The 23,491-nt window shown below is 37.6% G+C and overlaps 1 protein-coding gene across 2 annotated transcripts in view; it reads left to right on the top strand.

The window, feature by feature from the left end:
* Window positions 1-23,491, top strand: part of GMCL1 (germ cell-less 1, spermatogenesis associated) — a 62,911-nt gene that overhangs the window by 32,244 nt on the left and 7,176 nt on the right. The window contains exons 10-13 of one of the 2 annotated variants that reach the window (XM_086326207.1): window positions 5,797-5,866; window positions 10,961-11,036; window positions 15,763-15,908; window positions 18,199-18,286. In XM_086326207.1, the coding sequence (XP_086182333.1) occupies window positions 5,797-5,866; window positions 10,961-11,036; window positions 15,763-15,908; window positions 18,199-18,286 (380 nt within the window). The remainder of the gene's footprint in view (window positions 1-5,796; window positions 5,867-10,960; window positions 11,037-15,762; window positions 15,909-18,198; window positions 18,287-23,491) is intronic. The other variant, XR_015136681.1, reaches the window with a different exon arrangement.

Raw genomic sequence — 23,491 nt, 5'->3', positions numbered from 1 at the left:
TTCTGCAGGCAAGAATACTGGAATGGGTTGCCTTTCCTTCTTCAGGAGATCTTCCTGACCCAGGGGTCGAACCCAGGTCTCCTGCATTGCAGGCAGATTCTTTACCATCTGAACTATAGGGAAGTCCCCAACTGCAACTTACTGATTACTTAAAAGAATTCCACTATGTTTAATCTCTTTAAAGTTGCATATCCAATTGTATAAACTTAAGCAGTAATTTTGAATCACCATTTTTTCAAGTATATTTAATTTGGCTCTTGATAACAAAGTAGTGAAATAGATTTATTCCCTTACGGGTATCCTTGTAACTTTTTAATGTCAAGAATTACTGTTGTGGGTATAATGGGGAAATTTTTAATATTTTTGTAAGGTAGAGATGATAATTGTTAAAGTATGAATTTTATGAAAATAAGTTGCTTAAAATGGAAAGATATAATACAGAAATTCATATAATTAGTTTTATTGAAAAATACTGTACTCAGTAAGTTAAATTGTCATCTTTTGGAACTAGATTTTTAGATTATTATACAAGAAGATCTTTGAGATGAACTACTCCATTTTTATACTAATATACCTAGATGCTCTGTATAAGATATTCTTACTTATCCAGATAGGAATTTTTATTATGTAGACTTTTTCCTTCACCTTCATGATCTAATTCTGACAATGTGCTTCATATAACAGTTCAACCTATAGGCTGTTTTTTGCTATAAGCTTTACTGGTTGTGAGTAGATTTTTGTATGTTGTATATACCTGAATATCAGTTCAGTCGCTCAGTTGTGTTTGACTCTTTGCAACCCAGTGGACTGCAGCACGCCAGGCTTCCTTGTCCATCACCTACTCAAACTCATGTCCATCGTATCGGTGATGCCATCCAACTATCTCATCCTCTGTCGTCCCCTTCTCCTCCCGCCTTCAATCTTTCCCAGTATCAGGGTCTTTTCAAATGAGTCAATTCTTCACATCAGGTGGCCAAAGTATTAGAGTTTCAGCTTCAGCATCAGTCCTTCCATATTCATTCAGGACTGATTGAATATTCATTCAGGACTGATTTCCTTTAGGATGAACTAGTTGGATCTCCTTGCTGTCCACGGGACTCTCAAGAGTCTCAAGACTCTCTTCTCCAACACCACAGTTCAAAAGCATCAATTCTTCAGCGCTCAGCTTTCTTTATAGTCCAACTCTTACATCCATACATGACTACTGGAAAAACCATAGCTTTGACTAGATGGACCTTTGTTAGCAAAGTAATGTCTTTGCTTTTTAATATGCTAAGTTGGTCATTGCTTTTCTTCCAAGGACCAAGCATCTTTTAATTTCATGGCTGCATTCACCATCTACAGTGATTTTGGAGCCCAAAAATATAAAGTCTGTCAATGTTTCCATTGTTTCCCCATCTATTTGCCATAAAGTGATGGGACTGGAAGCCATGATCTTAGTTTTCTGAATGTTGAGCTTTAAGCCATCTTTTACACTCTCCTCTTTCACTTTCATCAAGAGGCTCTTTAGTTCTTCAATTTCTGCCATAAGGGTGGTGTCATCTGCATATCTGAGGTTATTGATATTTCTCCTGGGAATCTTGATTCCAGCTTGTGTTTCATCCAGCCCGGCATTTCTCATGATGTATTCTGCATGTAAGTTAAATAATCAGGGTGACAATATACAGCTTTGACGTACTCCTTTTCCAATTTGGAGCCAGTCTGTTGTTCCATGTCCAGTGCTAACTGTTGCTTCTTGACCTGCATACAGATTTCTCAAGAAATACCTGAATATACACTTTCATTTAAGCAATAAAATACTAGGCAAGCTAGGGGTGTATCTTATTTTTCTGTTTGTTTTTTAAAGTTTTGTAAATAAGACATTTAGATTTTCAAATAGTTTGCTTTTGGAGACCTCCTTCCCCATATCCTTTGTATAAAACAAGAGAAATTATCTAAATAAATTCATTCTGACTTATATTTTCTGTTAGAAAAGTACTGTGTTTACATAAGACTTATCAATTAGATCTGCAACTGCTGATTTATAGTGCTATCCAGTGCCACCTTGATGTGCCCATTTTGAGTTTGTTTTGGATTTTGGTCTGATAAAGTTTAAAAAAGTGATTGAACTTGTTTTCACTAAGTGGAAGTTTCTTGAAGGCACTTTTACAGAATCTTTCCACTGAACACTAACTGCCGACAAGGATTCTGGCAAACTCTACCTTTTGGAGATATGTCTGCATATAATCATATTAAAAGCTCTACATAAAGGAAATTGTTTCACTTTTCATTCTATGTTTTTCAGTCTTGTTTTTTTAGGGATTTCTCCTTATGTATCAGTTGTCAGCACTGCATTTGAACGAGTGGTTCTGTTGACTTATTTGAGGCTGATGCTATTGGGTGAACTACCAGTGACTGAAAAGATTTCTAGTTTGACTTTTTACTTTTATTTAAGGCAAGAAAGGAGGGACAAAAATATGTACACACATTTTTAACTTGTTAAAAATGCTTTTAAGAAATTGCATGGCACAACCAAAAAAAAAATGTTTTTTAGTTTCTAAAGAGATCATTCAAAGTTGTTGAAACTAAGTTTTAAATTATTTTCATGGGATATAGCTTATATAATATTTGTGAATGTGAATGTATAATGTTTTCATTCCATTTTTATAAGTGAATCATGAAAAGCCATATTCTATCTCTAGATCAGTGAATTTCAAACTATAGGTATAACCTGAAGGCAATGGCACCCTACTCCAGTACTCTTGCCTGGAAAATCCCATGGATGGAGGAGCCTGGTGGGCTGCGGTCCTGGTGGGCTGGGTCGCGAAGAGTCGGACGCGACTGAGCGACTTCTCTTTGACTTTTCACTTTAATGCATTGGAGAAGGACATGGCAACCCACTCCAGTGTTCTTGCCTGGAGAATCTCAGGGACGGGGAAGCCTGGTGGGCTGACGTCTATGAGGTCGCACAGAGTCAGACACGACTGAAGTGACTTAGCAGTACCAGTCGTGAGTTGAGAAATCATTTTAATGGGAAGGGATCAGCTGTTTTTTAAAAAAATAAAATACAGTAAAACAAAACTTAAAAATCCAAATACATTGCAAGTAAGATTGAATATGTTTGTAGATATACTGAGTCACATAAGCTTTGCTGTTAGTCTTTACCTACTAAAGATGAATTGTTTGTCACCTAGATATTTAGCAGTTATTTAGCAACAATATTATTTTGAGGAAAGAAACACTCAAAAGTATATTTATGGAGGATTTTAAGAAAGGACACTAATAAATCAGTGCACAGGTAGATAATTATGAAGTGACAATCCAGATTTTAATTGCACTAGGGTTTCCCCCCCTGCCTTTTGGTAAAGATAGACAAATCACTTAACTTAAAATAGAAAAACTGTCCTTTTAGTTGGGAATAAATAAAAACAAAAAAATAAATATGGTGCTAAGCCATTTCAACTTAGGTGTTTAATAAGTCCATGTTTTTACGTAAAATAATTAAAATCTCAGCTTCCAAAGTCTCATTTTGTAGAAAAATTAATATGCTTATTACTGAAGGAAAACATCTATTGCATTTACAGTAATTTTAATTATAACAGTTATCTAAACCAGATGGTGACTGCAGCCATGAAATTAAAAGACGCTTACTCCTTGGAAGGAAAGTTATGACCAACCTAGATAGCATATTCAAAAGCAGAGACATTACTTTGCTAACGAAGGTCCGTGTAGTCAAGGCTATGATTTTTCCTGTGGTCATGTATGGATGTGAGAGTTGGACTGTGAAGAAAACTGAGCACCGAAGAATTGATGCTTTTGAACTGTGGTGTTGGAGAAGATTCTTGAGAGTCCCTTGGACTGCAAGGAGATCCAACCAGTCCATTCTGAAGGAGATCAGCCCTGGGATTTCTTTGGAAGAAATGATGCTAAAGCTGAAACTCCAGTACTTTGGCCACCTCATGCGAAGAGTTGACTCATTGGAAAAGACTCTGATGCTGGGAGGGATTGGGGGCAACAGGAGAAGGGGATGACAGAGGATGAGATGGCTGGATGGCATCACTAATTTGATAGACGTGAGTCTGAGTGAACTCCGGGAGTTGGTGATGGACAGGGAGGCCTGGCATGCTGTGATTCATGGGGTTGCAAAGAGTCAGACACGACTGAGCGACTGAGCAACTGAACTGAACTGAATGTGTCAGAATTAGTTATTGAGTGTGCTTGATTCATCTAAGAATTTAGAAATGATTTACTTCTCATTATTTAGTTGCTTTTAGATAATGCCGTACACGAACATTCCATTATTCAGTTTTCTATTAAAGGTTTTGTAAACACTGAAAATACTACTTTTGGTATGTTTCTCACATGAAAATTAGTATGAGCTATGAAAAGAAAACCATTAAATGTAAGAATATTCTTTTAACTAAAGATTTAAATATATGTGATTAAAGTAGAGTCCTAAGGCGAAGGAAGATAACATTTACCATCATGAGGCCATCAGTTCAGTTCACTTCAGTTAAGTTGCTCAGTTGTGTCCGACTCTTTGCGACCCCAGGAATCACAGCACACCAGGCCTCCCTGTCCATCACCAACTCCCCAGAGTTCACTCAAACTCATGTCCATAGAGTTGGTGATGCCATCCAGCCATCTCATCCTCTGTCGTCCCCTTCTCCTCCTGCCCCCAATCCCTCCCAGCATCTCCTTGCAGTCCAAGGGATTCTCAAGAGTCTTCTACAGCACCACAGTTAAAAAGCATCACTTCTTCAGCGCTCAGCTTTCTTCACAGTCCAACTCTCACATCCATACATGACCACTGGAAAAACCATAGCCTTGACTAGACAGACCTTTGTTGGCAAAGTAATGTCTCTGCTTTTGAATATGCTATCTAGGTTGGTCATAACTTTCCTTCCAAGGAGTAAGAGTCTTAATTTCATGGCTGCAATCACCATATGCAATGATTTTTGAGCCCCCAAAAATAAAGTCTGACACTGTTTCCACTGTTTCCCCATCTATTTCCCATGAAATGATGGGACCAGATGCCATGATCTTAATTTTCTGAATGTTGAGCTTTGAGCCAACTGTTTCACTCTCCTCTTTCACTTTCATCAAGAGGCTTTTTAGTTCCTCTTCACTTTCTGCCATAAGGGTGGTGTCATCTGCATATCTGATGTGATTGATATTTCTCCCGGCAATCTTGATTCTAGCTTGTGCTTCTTCCAGCCCAGTGTTTCTCATGATGTACTCTGCATATAAGTTAAATAAGCAGGATGACAATATACAGCCTTGACATACTCCTTTTCCTATTTGGAACCAATCTTGTTGTTCCGTGGCCAGTTCTAACTGTTGCTTCCTAACCTGCATGTAGGTTTCTCAAGAGGCAGGTCAGGTGGTCTGGTATTCCCATCTCTTTCAGAATTTTCCACAGTTTATTGTGATCCACACAGTCAAAGGCTTTGGCATAGTCAATAAAGCAGAAATAGATGTTTTTTTGGAACTCTCTTGCTTTTTCGATGATTCAGCGGATGTTGGCAATTTGATCTCTGGTTCCTCTGCCTTTTCTAAAACCAGCTTGAAATCTGGAAGTTCACGATTCACGTATTGCTGAAGCCTGGCTTAGAGAATTTTGAGCATTACTTTACTAGCATGTGAGATGAATGCAATTTGTTGTAGCATAGTTTTAAAATATAAATTACCAGCTTTACTTACTGCCATTTTAAATTTGAATTTTAATATGGTAAAAATTTTATCAACGTATTAAAATTTTAAATCCTTTGTTTTTCCATGTTTCTTATTATTATTATATTTGTTTTTACATTTTAGAATGGCTATCTTCTGTGTATAAACAGCAGTGGCTGGCTATGCTCCGAGCAGAACAAGACAGTGAGGTCGGGTAAGTATAGTGTTATCGTGTGTTGTTGGGGTCCTTTAATGGACTGGAACCTGGTGGTCTGGAGTCGACAATAAGAAAGTAAAAGAGAGTAAGAGGCTGATATTCCTTGGTTTACACAGAAAACTGATAAAGCCTTTGACACAGGGCTTGCACTGCTTCACGTAGGCACTGGACACCCTCTCGAGGGGGTAAAAGCACAGTGCTCCTTCTCGAGAAGGTCTTAGAAGTCCGGGCAAGAAAGTGAGCTCAGTGGGCTTCTGCGCTCCAAAGAATTAGCCTGAGAGAGAGAGAAAGCAAGAGTAAAAGAAAAACACGGGGACCCAAGCTCTGATGGAGCAAAGGTGTTTTATTCAACATAGTGTGGGTATATATACTGTCTTAAGAGGTAGCTATTTTCAGCAAAGATAAAAATCAAAAGTCCAGACTTACAAATTATCATAAGGCAATCCATATCAGAGAGAGAGGGTTGTAAATAATCACTTTTACCTTATGATTCATAAAAAGGAAGAGGGTTGTAAATAGTTACTTATCACCGTATGGAAAAACTAATGAAGGAAATGCATGCGTTCCTCAGCCCCTGGAGCGGTTTGCCAACTCCTCTTGATTCCTAAATATTCAGGAATTAATAAGGGACAGAGGATTCATGACAGATCCAAAACAGCACACAGGAAGCCTCCTGTTAAATGCTTCCTGACAGTGTGTGTGTTGTGTCTGACTCCTTGTGACACTATGGACTGTAGCCTGCCAGGCTCCTCTGTCCATGAAATTCTCCAGGCAAAAAGACTGGAGTGGGGTAGCCATTCCCTTCTCCAGGGGATCTTCCCAACCCAGAGATGGAACTCACATTGCAGGCAGATTCTTTACTGTCTGAGCCACCAGGGAAGCTCCCATGGTACATCATAGCATTTTTTATTTAAAAAAAAAATTTTTTTTATACTGAATTTAGTTGATTTTATAATATTGTGTTAGTTTTAGGTGTACATCAAAAAGATTCAGTTTTTTATATTTATATATATATATTCCAATTATTTTCCATCATAATCTATTACAATATGTCGAATATAGTGAATATAGTTCTCTGGGTTCTATAATAAATCATTGTTGCTTATCTGTTTTATGTATAGTTGTTTGTTAATCTCATACTCGTAATTTATCCCTACCTGCCCCCCCCCTTTCCCCTTTGGTAACCATAAGTTTGTTTTCTATGCCTGTGAATCTGATTCTGTTTTATAAGTAAGTTTGTTGGGTATTTTTGTATAGATTCATTTTTATTATTTTTTAGATTCCACATATAAGTGGTATCATATGATAATTTGTCTTTGACTTACCTCACATAGTATAATGTTCTCTAGATCCATGTTGCTGCAGATGGCATTATTTCATTCTTTTTTATGGCTGAGTAATATTCCACTTTATAAATTTGTGTGTGTGTACACCACATCTTTCTAAGACAATCATCTGTTGATGGGCACTTGGGTTACTTGGATGTCTTGGCTACTGTAAATAGTGCTAGGGTGCATGTATCCTTTTGAATTAGAGTTTTCATCATTTTGAGATATATGCCTCGGAATGGCATTGCCGGATCATATGGTGTCTCTAATCTAGTTTTTTAAGGAACCTCTGCACCATTTTTTCATAGCAGCTGCATCAGTTTGCATTCCCACTAACAATGTAGGAAAATTCCCTTTTCTCTATACCCTCTCCAGATTTATTATTTATAGTCTTTTTAATGATGGCCATTCTAACTGGTATGAGAGTATACCTCATTGTAGTTTTGATTTGTATTTGTCTAATAATTAGCGATACTGAGCATCATTTCACGTGCCCATTGGCCGTCTGTATTTCTTCCTTAGAGAATTGTCTATTTCAGTCTTCTGCCCACTTTTTGATTGGGTTGTTCATTTTCTTTTTGAGTTGTATGAGCTGTTTGTATGTATTGGATATTAACATTCCTTGAAAGTCACATCATTTGAAAGTATTTTTTCCCATTCAGTCAGTTGTCTTTTCATTTTGTTTATGGTTTCCTTTGTTGTGCAAAAGCTTTTAACTTTGATTAGGTCCCATTTGTTCATTTTTGCTTTCATTTCTTTTGCCATGGGAGACTGATCTAAAAAAATATTGCTTGGGTTATATTTGAGAGTGTTTTCCCTGTTCTTTTCTAGGAGTTTTATGCTATCATGTCTTTATACTTAGGTATATAAAATATTTTTTTTTGGTATATAGTGTGAGGAAGTGTTCATATTTCATTGATTTACATGTAACTGTCCTGCTTTCCCAACACCACTTGTTGAAGAGACTATCTTTTCCCCTTTGTATATTATTGCCTCCATTATTGTAGATTAATTGATGATAGGTGTGTGGATTTTGCTATGAATTTTTAAATGGACTCATTATGTTGGAAAAACAGTAACAATATTAAAATCAAGAGCTGTTAGAGAAAAGATCATGGAATCAACGTTTATTCTTATATTTCTTTAACTGTCAGTATTATAAATATTTATCTTTCTGGTAAATTAGTATAATGGGGCATTTGCATTGTCATTTGTTTTATTAGTAAAATTGAATAATTTATGCATTTTGTCTCAGTGTTACGGTTTTCTTTTAACCTAATTGAAATGTTACTTGGAATGATGCTTTCATAAAGCATGATCTTCATATATATGTATAGGTAAAGCTGATTTTCTTATTTGTGGTAATATTGTCAAATTTTACTAATGTAATAGGTTTTTTGAAGACTTGAGTCTAAGGTGAATGAACTCATCTAGATATACGTGCCTTCGTCAAAAGCACATGACCCCTCTACAAAATGTTTCTGTACTGTCTTCATTTTAAGAGGAAGCATATTATCTGTTCTTTCAGTGTGTGGTGCTCTGCAGTTCACAGAAGTACTTCCACATTTATTGTTTGATCTTTATACTAGCTCCTTGGTATAGGCAGTATGAAGAAACAATCCACCTATAAGTTTATAGAAGGGCTTTACATTTAATTTTTTTCCTGCCCCAGTCTCTTAATTTATTTTTATATATCAGAAAACTTACTAAAATAATAGCCTAGTATGTTTATATCTAAACAGTCTGTGAAAGGGTTCTATAAACTCATGATAATGATTACAAGATTGTTATCCAGGGTTCTTAGTTTCTGTTTACTTACAATTTATATCTCATCTTCTCCCAGATACATTCACAGCATACTTACTTTGCAGAAATTAGTAAGATAGTTGAAATAGGAATAAGAAAAATCCCTCCAAAAAATGAAAGTAAATTATTTATTGGAATTCAGATGTGTAGACTTTTTTAATGTATGAAATATTTTATAAACCATCCTACCTACTTCTTTTGTATATTCAATTTTTATATGATGGATGTTCTGTTTTTTTTTTTTCAAGATTTTCCTCATGTATACCCTTTTTGAGTTTATAATATAGAGTCTTACCTAAGAGTCTGAGCTAGAATAAGTGGTTTTCTTGCCCTCAGAAGTATATGGCTGTATTGCCCCTAATGAAGCACTCTATTCCACACATGCTGAGCATCTTCTTGCTACTGCAGGGCCAGTAAAATGAGAAGGACAGTGTACTCCCTGGACTCTAGGTTATAATCTAGTAAAGTCTCCCTCCAGGGTTCTCTTCTTCCAAATTCTTTTCCACATTGCCAACAGGATTATCTTCCTATGTAGAAATATATTTTCACTTCCCTGCTTAAATAGGACCAGGGACATTTGAGCTTAGTTAGGGATTATTGCTTCACGTGTGATAAATCTGTGTCAATGTTTTCTGAAAGTTCTTATCTTTAAGAAGTACATACTGAACTATTTACAGATTAAAGGATATGGTGTCTGGAGGATCAGCCTCAGAAATAGTAGTTGGGAGGAGTATGGGAAGAAGTGGGTTGAGAGTAAAACTAAAACAAAATGACTGAACCTAGATGGTAAAAAAAAAAAAATCGGCTCATTATGCTGTTTACTTTTACAGGTTTTAAATTTTTCATAAGAAAAAATTTTAAAGTAACAGAAAAAATACATGGGAACTCTCTCATCTTAAAACTCATATTAATGTAGCAGCAGGGGCAGCCCTTCAGCAGTCTGTCCCAAATGCCTTTTGCTTCATCTCTCACACTCGTTTTAGGTTCTGCCTGTGCTACATTCTTCAGACATTTGGTAACCTTTCATGCTCTGGTCCTTTTCTACCTGCTGTTCTTCTGCCTGGAATGGCCTTCTGCGTAGAGGTCATCCCTGACCTCTACCTCAAGAAACTCCCTCTCAGGCACAAATAATACTTCCTCCATGGTGATCCCACTCTTAACCCCAGGCAATAAACCTGTGCCTTCTTCATGCTCTTAACATTAGTTCTCTCCACATTATTATATTATTACTTAAGTCTAGCTCCCTACTAGACTGGGCTCTTGGATGTCATGGGCATGTTTTATTTTATCTACATTTAATTAATTTTTATTTGTTGTATTTGTTTCAGTATATTTATGAGATGATGATAGCCCCAGTATCTTGGTACTTAATAAATGCTATATATGAATGAATATATTATATTACTTTTATCATTTGGAATTCTAAGCTAGTAATAATGTCATTTTATTATTTCATACTGAAATAACAGTTTCTCTTAGTTGATTATGGTTTTTAAAGGGCCAAGTAAAGATTAATTGATAAAGTTCTACAGCAGTTTCCTGTTAAATGCTGAACTTGGTTTTTCTGCTCTTAAAAAATGGGTTGTGTGTGAAACAATAATAATAGATGATACCAAGTTGCATCTTATATATTTTATTTAATAGTTAGACTTTAAGTATTTTTCTTTCTTAGTAAGCAGAATTTCTCATAGATTTCCCCCACCTCTTCTCTGGTTTTACTCTGCTCTTGTAAAAGTGTTCTAGAAGTCAAAGCAATAAGTAAAACACTAAAGATTTAAAATTTTTTTATTTAGCAAAGGTAATGGGCTAGATGTAATCCCTGCATTTTAATCTTCATCCATACCACAAAATGTTGAATCTAGTAGCAATTTTTTCCTGTTGATTTGAACTCACAATTATTTTTCAATTATTAGTTGCTTATTTTCTATGAGATTTCATGTTTTATGTATAATTCTAGGCCTCAAGAAATTAATAAAGAAGAACTAGAGGGAAATAGCATGAGGTGTGGTAGAAAGCTTGCCAAAGATGGTGAAGTAAGTATGGGTTGTAACTCAATTGTATAGTCTTATACAAATTGTTATACTGTTAGTGCAAAATATGCTTTCAGTAACGGTCAAGATACATGTTATCATGTCATAATGATCAATTATGACATAGTCATAAATGCTCAGAAGAGCATTTTTTTGTGTTTTAGTTTCTGTAGTATGATCTCCTGGGCAAGGAGTTACATGCTCAGTGGTGACTAATTTGTCAGCTTTTCATGAGACTGTTCAACCTCTGGAGTCTAGATAAGAGATATGAGAAGATCCCTTAGTAATCCAGAAATTAAGATAAATAAGTTAATCCTATTAATATCTTAATATCTTTAATGAGAGCCATTACATAGTCTTAAGAGTGATTCTGTTTTATAGTTACAACCCTAGATGAAAGACATTCAAGCCTTTTGATTTGCTTGCCATCCACATTAAGAATTGTTTTTCATTACCACCCAGTGCAAATTCTTACAAGGGAAACAAAAGTATCACAAAACGGTGCTTACAGCTGCTGTGTCCCAAGCTTTGTTTCTACTTAATTTATTTTTAAAAATGAGTGTGACTCATTAATTGATTTTACAGCCATTAAGGAGACATGAATTACATTTTTTAAAAAAACTCTACCCTAATTGTAATTTTTATCTTAAAAAAAAAAAAGCCTAATTTTTTTGTTTTTCTTTTTTTTATTATTTTTTTAAACTTTTTATTTCTATGTGTTCCCCATCCTTAACCACCCCCCTCCCACCTCCCTCCCCATCCCATCCCTCAGGGTCATCCCAGTGCACAAGCCCTGAGCACCCTGTCTCATGCATCAAACCTGGACTGGAGATGTATATTATCATATGTGAAACAGATTGCCAGCCTAATTTAGATAACAATTTGGTTATTTTTCTCCCAGATTTTCCCTCATTTTAAGTTTTTAAAGATTTATTATTTTATGTTTGTGTTAACAGTTGTGATAAATGATCAGAATATGAATGAGAAATAGCGTCTTTATTCCTTAGTCATCCTAGTTGCCGCTCCCAGACCTTGTTCCACCCTCGTCATAGTTGAATGATATCTCCTTTGACAAGCATACTTCTTCACCACTCACTACTCTGACTATGGCCATCACTCCCTGGGCTCACTGGTTTGCTTTCTCCCTACTCTTCTTAGCAGTCTCAGTGGTTTTAGTATCTTTTCCTGAACCTTCCTTCCCTCTGTGATCTTGTGCGCCACTCTATCTCAGGTACCCATTTCCTGTAAGCATTTCCTCCATTTTTGTATGCCTGATTCATACACCCCCTTCAAAATCTCTATTTTAAGCACACTGTTTGCAGAATGTGTCTTTGTAGCGCTCTCCCTCTCCTATTTGACCTCCCAACATCTTTCTAACCCCACTGGAATGTACATTACATTGCTCTTACTTTTTCCCTTTATCTTCTCACCACATCCCTACTTCTTTCTTTACTTGACTTAAATTTTGTTACGTCTTGAAATTGGTCCCTGGCTTATACTCTTAATTTCTCTTTTCCTTTTTTCACTCTGTCAAATTCACCTGGCTAGTCCTCAGTTCTTGTTAAATCCCTCCTTTCCATGCTTTCCATGCCAGTTATTGTTGTTTAGTCGCTAAGTCATGTCTGACTCATTTGAGACCCCATGGACTATAGCCTGCTAAGTTCTTCTATCCATGGGATTTCCCAGGCAAGAATATTGGAGTGGCTGATTCTTTCCCACTGAGCTGCCAGGGAAACCCCTGCTTTCCATGCCTGCTTCCATACAAATGGATTCAACTAAGGAAAAACACCAAATATGCCCCAGCAGGTTTTGTTTGTAAATGTAAACTTCAAGCAGGTCTTTAATGCTGTGTGATCCTTGCGTCTCCCTAGTGAACTTATCCTCCCACACTTGGAGTAACTCTCATACCTTCTCAAGGGCAGTGCTGCCACCCTTATTCTTATCCAGTGGCGTTCCTTCTTTCTTTATTCAGAAAGTAAAGGCAATAGGAAGAGAATCTGTGCATCTTCTACCAACAATACTACCAGTCTACCTGCATCTTAGCCATGTATTGTACTTTTATCAGAATGGATGAACTGTCTGTTTCTGTCCTAATCCATCCCCTTCTCCTGTAACGACCCCATCCCTTCTCACATATTCAGAAGGTTTGTTCATACAGTCATCACCTCCCTCTCTTGCATCGTCAGTTTTCTCTTCTGGATCATTCTGATTTAGCATATAACATGCTACAGCATCACCCATCTTAAATCATTCCCTGACCCACATTCCACTCTAGCTCCCACTTCATTTCCCTGTACCATTTTTAAGCAAAACTCATTGAAAAAAGTTGCCTGTCTCCATTCCAATTCATTTACTCCAATAAACTCAAGTGAAACTGCCATGCCACTATCACCACTGATTCCTGCATTACCAAATCAAGTAGTTTTTAGTCTTCTGAAAGTTCTTGGCAGCGTGACCCATCTGCTCACTCACTCCTTGGAGATTTTCTCTGTGACTTCCAGGAGAGCACACTGTGCTGGTTTTCTTTCTACTTAATTGGCTGCTTCCTCTAAGTCTTTGCTAGATCCATCTCTTTCTCAATACATATTGATATGACTGGAGGATCAGTACTTGGACTTCTTCCTTGTCTTTGCTCTTTGGCTGGCTACTAAGTGATCTCTAGTCCTATGACTTAACACCAATTTCTAACTCCTGTATCCAGTTTCTTACATGACATCTTTCTTAGAATCCTAAGAGCATCTCAGATAGAATGGGCCCAGTTAAACTCTGATTTTCATTCCCAGACTCCTCCTTCCCAAGTATTCTCCAACCCATAAATAGCCCCTTTGTTCATTCATTGTATAGGCTCCAAACTTTGGATTCTTCTTTCATTCCACACCTGTTGTCTGTAAGAAGTTCCTTTAAATATATAGCTTCAAAATATACTTGCCCTGTCTTCTACTGTGACCCAAATCCAAGTCACCATTACCCTTGCCTGAACTGTATTGGAGCTTCATAACTGCTCTCCCTGTTTTTACTCTTGTTGTACATTCTGTTTTCCACACAACAGCCAAAATCATCTTTTTAAAATGCAAGTTAGATCATGTTATCTCCTCTAAAATTTTCCATTAGACTTTTATCACACTTAGAAGAAATCCAAACTCTTCTCTACTATGGACACTGGACCCTATATTCTCTGGCCCCTGACTGGCTGTCTGAACTCATCTCCAGCTTCTATCCCCCTCAGTTATTGCCCTAGCCACATAGCCCTTTTTGCTGTTCTTCAGATATGCCAAGCATGTTTTTCCTTCCAGAGTTTTGGACTCGTTGTTCCCTTTGTCTAAGTCACTTTTTCCCAGATAGCTAACTGGTCCGCTCCTTAGTTGACTCAGGGCTCTAGTCATGTAGCATCTCCTTAGACATTACCTGACCACCTGCCTGAACCAGTAGGCTCCCCAGCTGCCAGCCCCTATCCTCTGCCCTGTCACTCTCTCCTGGAATTACATTCTGTCCTCCTCCACACAAACATACATGTATTAAAATATACGTTTACTAGGGCTTAAACTTATTTACTGCCATTTCTTCAATGCCTAGGGTAGTACCTGGCACAAAATATGTGCTCAATAAATAATCAATGAACTATTGGTTTAATGTTGTAATTCATAGTGTCAACCAAGCACTCAAAGCCCTAACTTCAACTTCATTGTAGCATGCCACTTGACTTAATAGTGTCTTGTTAACTATTAGTTGATAGAATAAACAAACTTGTGAGCCTCATGATGGTTTTATTTATTTATTTTTTGGCTACACTGGGGTCTTTGTTGCTCTGTGGGCTTTTTCTCTGGTTGTGGTGCATGGGCTTCTCATTGCGGTGGCTTCTCTTGTTGCAGAGCACAGGCTCTAAGGGCGCGTGGACTGAGTGGTTACAGTTCCCGGGTTCTAGAGCACAGGCTTAATAGTTGTGGCGCACAAGCTTAGTTGCTCCACAGCACGTGGGATCTTCCTGGGTCAGGGATCTAAACCTGTCCCTCCTGCATTGGCAGGTGATTCTTTACCACTGAGCCACTAGGGAAGTCCCTCATGATGGTATTTAAAAAAACTCAGTTGGTGATTCTGTTGGTTAGTTTAGAGTATTTTTTAAATTTAATTTAAACTTTTTTTTTTAAAAAAAACAGTGTTCATTCATTTCTCCTACTCCCTACCCTTTGCCTCTGGCAACTACCCAGCTGTTCTCTGTAACTGTACATATATTTTTTTTTTTTTTTAGATTTTACATGTAAGAGAGATCACACAAGGTATCACTTAAGGTATTTCAGAGTATAAATAAGGTATTTTTATTAAGGTATTTTTAAAGCAGGAGAAATTTTAATGGATTCTTACTACCTTTATCTAGACTCCTAGTTTCCGAACCTATACACCTCCTTAGAATTGTAGTAAAAAGCCATATTAGTTATGATAAAATTACAGTGTGGAGAGTTGATGAAATAGATCATAAAGAGACAATATTGAAAGTACCTTAAGGAATAATGATCATAAAAGCTGCTTTTGCTGGCTTTGATGTACACCATGTCTGTGTAGCAAACCTTTTATATGTATTCTGTGTGGTAAGTCTTAAGGCACTGACAAAATTAGGAAACCATGATACAGGAATATTTGAAATGAATTTAAAAAAGAAAAGACATTTTGATCTTTTAATTTTTGACTTGCTAATATGATAAAATGAAGTAAATCTTTCTCTTTTGTATTTCAGTACTGCTGGCGGTGGACAGGTTTTAACTTTGGCTTTGACCTGCTTGTAACTTACACCAATCGATACATCATTTTCAAACGCAATACACTGAATCAGCCATGTAGTGGATCTGTCAGTTTACAGCCTCGAAGGAGCATAGCATTTAGGTAGGATGAAGTTTTACCACCTCACTCTTCCTCACTCCAGAAGAACTATAAAAATGAAATAAAACCATAATTTATACCAACAGTGGTAGAACTTTGGTAAGATACAATGTACAATGAAACGGGAAGGCAATGATAAGGCTCTGTTCTTATAAAGTGTATTAATAGTCAAAAGTATAAACCCTAGATCTCATGTATCAGGAAGAAAGAATGTGCTAAAATATAAATGGTATAGGGTTGATACTGGGCTTAAAGCTATTGCCTTGCTGCTAATCCAAAAAGGTCCAAACTGGAAATATAACAAGGTACTTGTATAGGAAAACATGTCTCATACTATCCTTAACTTTCTGTAGGATTTCAGATGTTCAACTTTGCCTGATAGTTGAGCTGGCAATATTTTTCTGGAGAGGATGCTGGCAAATTAGAAAATAGCTTATTGAACAGATTATTTTAAAGTCCTGGATTCATGTCTACCTTGTGTGTGTGTATGCTCAGACATGTCAGACTCTTTGTGGCCCCACAGATTGTAGCCGGCAAGGCTCCTCTGTCTGTGGAATTTTCCAGGCAAGAATACTGGAGTGGCTTGCCATTTGCTTCTCTAGGCGATCTTCCCATACCAAGGATCAAACTCTTATCTCCTGCATTGGCAGGCAGATTCTTTACCACTGTCCCACCTGGGAAGTCATATTTAAGTTACACCATGCACAAAAATTAACTCAAAATGAATCAAAGACCTAAACATAGGAGCCAAAACAATAAAATAACTCTTGGAAAAAAACAGGAAGAAAGCTTTTTGATACTAAATTTGACAGTGATTTCTTCAATATGATACCAAAACACAGGCAACAATAACCAAAAAAAAAAAAATGTTGAACTTATCAAAATTAAATCATGTGTCAAAGGACACTTAACAACGTGAAAAGGTAACCCGTGGAATAGGAAAAAAATATTTGTTAACCATATATCTGATGAATTAATATCTGGAATACATAGAGAACATCTAAATTCCATAACAACAACAAAAAACTGATTGAAAATTGAGCAAAGAACTTAAATAAATATTTCTCCAAAGAAAATGTACAAATGACCAATAAGCACATGAAAAGATGCTCAGCATCACTAATCATTAGGAAAATGCAGATCAAAACCACAGTGAGACATCACCTCACACCTGTTAGGATGGCTAATATCAAAAACAAAAGTGTTGGTGAAGATGTGGATAAATTTAGGAATTTTAAAATGGTGCATACTCTGTAGAAAATGGTATGGCATTTCCTCAAAAAATTAAACAATTACCATATCACCCAGCGATTCCTCTTCTGGTTATTTACCCCCAGAGAATTGAAACCAAGGACTCAAACATATTTGTATACATAGCAACATTATTCACAGTAGTCAAAAGGTGGATGTAACCCAAGTGTCAACAGATGGACAGATAAAACATGGCATATACCTAAAACAATATTATTCAGCCTGAAAGTGGAGGGAAATTTTCACATGTGCTGTAACATGAACCTTGAAGACACTATGCTAAGTGAAATAAGCCAGTTACAAAAGTTCATGTGCTGTGTGATTCCACTTACATGAGGTACATAGAGTAGACAAGTTTATAGAGACAGGAAATAGGATGGTGATTGTCAGGGGCTGAGGTAGAAACGGGAAATTCATGTAACTGGGTACAGAGTTTAATTTAGGGAAGAAGTGAAGATTATGGATGGATGGTTCAGTTCAGTTCAGTCGCTCAGTCGTGTCCGACTCTTTGCGACCCCAGGAATCGCAGCATGCCAGGCTTCCCTGTTCCTCACCAACTCCCAAAGTTCACTGAGACTCATGTCCATCGAGTCAGTGATGCCATCCAGCCATCTCATCCTCTGTTGTCCCCTTCTCCTGCCCCCAGTCCCTCCCAGCATCAGAGTCTTTTCCAATGAGTGGTGGTATTGACTAAAACAGAACAGTGTGAAATGTCTTTGGTGTAAAGAACTATACACTTAAACTTGTTTAAAATGGTAAGTTTTATGTATATTTTATCACAATAAAAAGGCATAACATAAATTATTTTTATATCCCAGATGTATATAATAGCACAAGCTTAAAAATATAAACAGAATCAGTTATAGTTTGGAAAAACTTTGCAAAGTATTATCAAATAAAACACTTCTAGAGAATAAATAAATAAAAATTTTAAAGTAAAAGAATATGGAAGAAAAAAGTAGAAATTAAAGTAAGGTAGGGCTTATTTAATGTGTGCTTTAAAAAATCATTATTTATTTTTGTGCTTGTGTGTGTATTCTAGATTACGTTTGGCCTCTTTTGATAGCAGTGGAAAACTAATATGCAGTAGAACAACTGGCTATCAGATACTTACACTTGAAAAGGACCAGGTATGTCTGATTACTTTTCTGTTAAATTTTTATTGTAGTATTTGTCTTTTGACTCCTTTTTGAAAATTCGTAGGATTTTAATATTTGACTTAAAGATTGGTTTGAGAGTTTTTTGAAGGTAAAGATGGAAGTGCCATGTTTACTCATTCAAAGTTTACTCCATTCTAGCAGAAGTGTCACTAAGACAAAAAAGAAGGAAACACAATTTGATTGGAGGGGCAGGGAAAAGTTGACAGTATGGAAATAATTATTCATCCTGGACATGATCTTCAAAAAGTTATGACTCTTAATTGTTTTCTCCATTGTGTTCATTATTGCATTTATTTATACATTAATAAGAGAGACCTTAAAAACAATCCGCTAAGTTTCCATAGATCTGAATATTAAGAGAACCTAATCTGCTAGCATAGTCGGTTTCTAAAATGACAGACATCTACAGTGTTCCTGAAATTATCTGAGACCTTTTGTTTCTTCATAAATCACATGCGTGTATAAGTTTCAAAATGTCATGATGCCAAAGGAAACCAGTTTCAAAAAATAAAATGAGAGCTGTTAAAAATCAAGGAAGTTTGTTTCTAGTACAGCTAACCATCATTTCAAAGGATATACTGTGTTTATAAAGGGTTTGGAGCCTATCACATCAGATCAGTTGCTCAGTCGTGTCTGACTCTTTGTGACCCCATGAATCGCAGCACGCCAGGCCTCCCTGTCCATCACCAACTCCCAGAGTTCACTGAGACTCACGTCCATCGAGTCAGTGATGCCATCCAGCCATCTCATCCTCTGTTGTCCCCTTCTCCTCCCGCCCCCAATCCCTCCCGGCATCAGAGTCTTTTTCCAATGAGTCAACTCTTCACCTGAGGTGGCCAAAGTACTGGAGTTTCAGCTTTAGCATCATTCCTTCCAAAGAAATCCCAGGGCTGATCTCCTTCAGAATGGACTGGTTGGATCTCCTTGCAGTCCAAGGGACTCTCAAGAGTCTATGCTATGCTATGCTATGCTAAGTCACTTCAGTCATGTCCGACTCTGTGACCCCATAGATGGTAGCCTACCAGGCTCCCCCGTCCCTGGGATTCTCCAGGCAAGAACACTGGAGTGGGTTGCCATTTCCTTCTCCAATGCATGAAAGTGAAAAGTGAAAGTGAAGTTGCTCAGTCGTGTCCGACTCTTAGCGACCCCATAGACTGTAGCCTACCAGGCTCCTCCGTCCATGGAATTTTCCAGGCAAGAGTACTGGAGTGGGGTGCCATTGCCTTCTCCATCAAGAGTCTATAGTTTACATAAATTATTAGAAGTTAGCAGTTTTGAAAGAAAAAAATAGAAAATAAAAAGCAAAACACACACACAAAGAAGTTAGCAGTTTTCCTCAGACTGAAGAGCCTATCATAGAATATCAGAATTTAGCACTGCATGGAGCAGCCTTGGAAGTGATAGATCTGACCTCCCTGCCTTGTATGAGAACTTCTTTAACAGCATTCTTATGGAGGGTCTTAACCACTGTTAGAACTCTTAGGGATGAAAAGCTGACTCTGTCATGTGAGGTGGGAAATAACAAGGCAGATACATAATAAGTTCAAATCTGCCTCCACTAAAATTCTCTACTGGTCTCTCTCACACCCTCTGGAGCTGCATGAACATTTGTCTGTCTTTGCCTTCAACTTAGAACTTCCTTAAAAAAACACTGTCCTGGACGAAAGCAGCCAGAGACTTAATTAAAAATCACCAGGCCAAGATACTTGTATTCCTAGTGTTCCTTGATTTGCTCATTCAACAAACATTTGTGTCCCTGTTACATGCTAGATTTTATGCTAGAAGTGGAGGAAATGAAGAGAGGCTTATGTTATAAAGCTGAGTAGCACAAGAGAGATGGGCTCAAAGACTAACATTGAGGGGAGATATCTCTAACCTTCGGGGGTTGGGAAGTGGTGAGGGACAGCTCCGGAAAGCCTCTTCTGGACAAGTTGAAAAGTGAATGGATACCTGAACCAATCCTCAGATGGAGCCCAGGGAGCATATGGGTCCTTCAAGGAACTGAGAGGTTTGAAAGAGAATGAGATCAGGAGTAGAGCAGGGCATGATGGGCTATGGATTGAGTTTGGACTTTTTCCGAGATCTGTAGAGAGCTATGGGAGTTGCATATATGTATTTTATGTAGCTTATGGAGATTTGTTATAGAAAAATAGAAAATAAAAATAAACAGGAAAAAATCATATATGGTTCGCTGAGAGATGACACTTTTTTCATCTCCTATATTCTTTTTCCAGAATTTTATCTTATAGTTAAACTACTTTGTAACCTGCTTTTTTCCCACTTTGCTGTATGTAGCTTTTCTTGTCAATAAATGTATATGTGCAACATCATTTTTTTTTGTCCTGTAGTTTGTCTTTTTTTTTTTTTTAATTATTTTTAATTGAAGGAAAATTGCTTCACAATATTGTTGGCCTCTGCCATACATCAGGATGAGACAGCCATAGGTATGCATCTGTCTCCTCCCTCTTTAACCTCCCTCCCACCCCTACCTACCCCTCTAGGTTGTTACAGAGTCCAGGTTTGAGTTCCCTGAGTCATACAGCTAATTTCCATTGGCTGTCTATTTTACACATGGTCGTGTTTGTGCTTCCATGTTACTCTCTCCATTTGTCCCACCCTCTCCTTCTTCCCCCGCTGCCCGTGTCCATAAGTCTGCATCTCCATTGTTGCCCTGTAAATAGGTTCCTCAGTACCATCTTTCTCCATATATATGGGTTAATACATGATATTTCTCTTTCTGACTTACTTCCTTCTGTATAATAGGCTCTAGGTTCATCCACCACATTTTAGAACTGACTCAAATGCATTCCTTTTATGAATAATATTCCATTGTATGTATGTACCACAATTTCTTTATCCATTCATCTGATGATGGACATCTAGGTTGCTTTCATATCCTAGCTATCATATATAGTGCTTCAGTGAACATTAAGGTATATGTGCCTTTTTCAGTTTTCATTTCCTCAGGGATATGCCAAGTACTGGGATTGCTGGTTCATGTGGTAGTTTTTTGAGGAATCTTCATACTGTCTTCCATCGTGGCTGTATCAATTTACATTCCCACCAACAGTGCAAAAGGGTTCCCTTTTCTCCACACCCTCTCTAGTATTTATTGTTTGATGTCGGCCATTCTAACCAGTGTGAGGTGATAACCAATTGTAGTTTTGATTTGCATTTCTTGAATGAGTGATGTCCAACTCTCACATCCATACATGACCACTGGAAAAACTATAGCCTTGACTAGACGGACCTTTGTTGGCAAAGTAATGTCTCTGCTTTTGAATATGCTATCTAGGTTAGTCATAACTTTCCTTCCAAGGAGTAAGCGTCTTTTAATTTCATGGCTGCATCACCATCTGCAGTTATTTTGGAGCCCAAAAAAATCAAGTCTGACACTGTTTCCTCTGTTTCCCCATGTATTTCCCATGAAGTGATGGGACCGGATGCCATGATCTTCGTTTTCTGAATGTTGAGCTTTAAGCCAACTTTTTCACTCTCTTCCACTTTCATCAAGAGGCTTTTTAGTTCCTCTTCACTTTCTGCCATATGGGTGGTGTCATCTCCATACCTGAGGTGATTGATATTTCTCCCGGCAATCTTGATTCTAGCTTGTGCTTCTTCCAGTCCAGCTTTTCTCATGATGTACTCTGCATATAAGTTAAATAAACAGGGTGACAATATACAGCCTTGACGAACTCCTTTTCCTTTTGGAACCAGTCTGTTGTTCCATGTCCAGTTCTAACTGTTGCTTCCTGACCTGCATATAGGTTTCTTAGGAGGCAGGTCAGGTGGTCTGGTATTTCCATCTCTTTCAGAATTTTCCACAGTTTATTGTGATCCACACAGTCAAAGGCTTTGGCATAGTCCATAAAGCAGAAATAGATGTTTTTCTGGAACTCTCTTGCTTTTTCGATGATCCAGCGGATGTTGGCAATTTGGTCTCTGGTTCCTCTGCCTTTTCTAAAACCAGCTTGAACATCTGGAAGTTCACGGTTCACATATCACTGAAGCCTGGCTTAGAGAATTTTGAGCATTACTTTACTAGCATGTGAGATGAGTGCAATTGTGCGGTAGTTTGAGCACTCTTTGGCATTGCCTTTCTTTGGGATTGTAATGAAAACTGACCTTTTCCAGTCCTGGGGCCACTGCTGAGTCTTCCAAATTTGCTGGCATATTGAGTGCAGCATCTTTCAGGATTTGAAATAGCTCAACTGGAATTCCATCACCTCCACTAGCTTTGTTCATAGGGATGCTTTCTAAGGCCCACTTGATTTCACATTCCAGGATGTCTGGCTCTAGGTGAGTGATCACACCATCATGATTATCTTGGTCGTGAAGATCTTTTTTGTAGTTTTTCTGTGTATTCTTGCCACCTCTTCTTAATATCTTCTGCTTCTGTTAGGTCCATACCATTTCTGTCTTTTATCAAGCCCATCTTTGCATGAAATGTTCCCTTGGTATCTCTCATTTTCTTGAAGAGATCTCTGGTCTTTCCCATTCTCTTCTTTTCCTCTATTTCTTTGCATTGATCTCTGAGCAAGGCTTTCTTATCTCTCCTTGCTATTCTTTGCAGCTCTGCATTCAGATGCTTGTATCTTTCCTTTTCTCCTTTGCCTTTCGCTTCTCTTCTTTTCACAGCTATTTGTAAGGCCTCCCCACACAGCCATTTTGCTTTTTTGCATTTCTTTTCCATGGGGATGATCTTGATCCCCGTCTCCTGTACAATGTCACGAACCTCCGTCCATAGTTCATCAAGCACTCTATCTATCAGATCTAGTCCCTTAAATCTATTTCTCACTTCCACTGTATAATCGTAAGGGATTTGATTTAGGTCATACCTGAAGGGTCTAGTGGTTTTCCCTACTTTCTTCAATTTAAGTCTGAATTTGGCAATAAGGAGCTCATGATCTGAGCCACAGTCAGCTCCCGGTCTTGTTTTTGCTGATTGTATAGAGCTTCTCCATCTTTGGCTGCAAAGAATATAATCAATCTGATTTCGGTGTTGACCGTCTGGTGATGTCCATGTGTAGAGTCTTCTCTTGTGTTGTTAGAAGACCGTCTGGTGATGTCCATGTGTAGAGTCTTCTCTTGTGTTGTTAGAAGAGGGTGTTTGCTATGACCAGTGCGTTCTCTTGGCAAAACTCTGTTAGTTTTTGCCCTGCTTCATTCCGTATT

Source organism: Bos grunniens, chromosome 11, assembly GCF_055505025.1.
Source record: "Bos grunniens cultivar Pamir isolate PY7600 chromosome 11, Bosgru_T2T1.0, whole genome shotgun sequence".
NCBI classification, from domain to species: Eukaryota; Metazoa; Chordata; class Mammalia; order Artiodactyla; family Bovidae; genus Bos; species Bos grunniens.
This window is presented reverse-complemented; position numbering and strand designations above follow the sequence as displayed.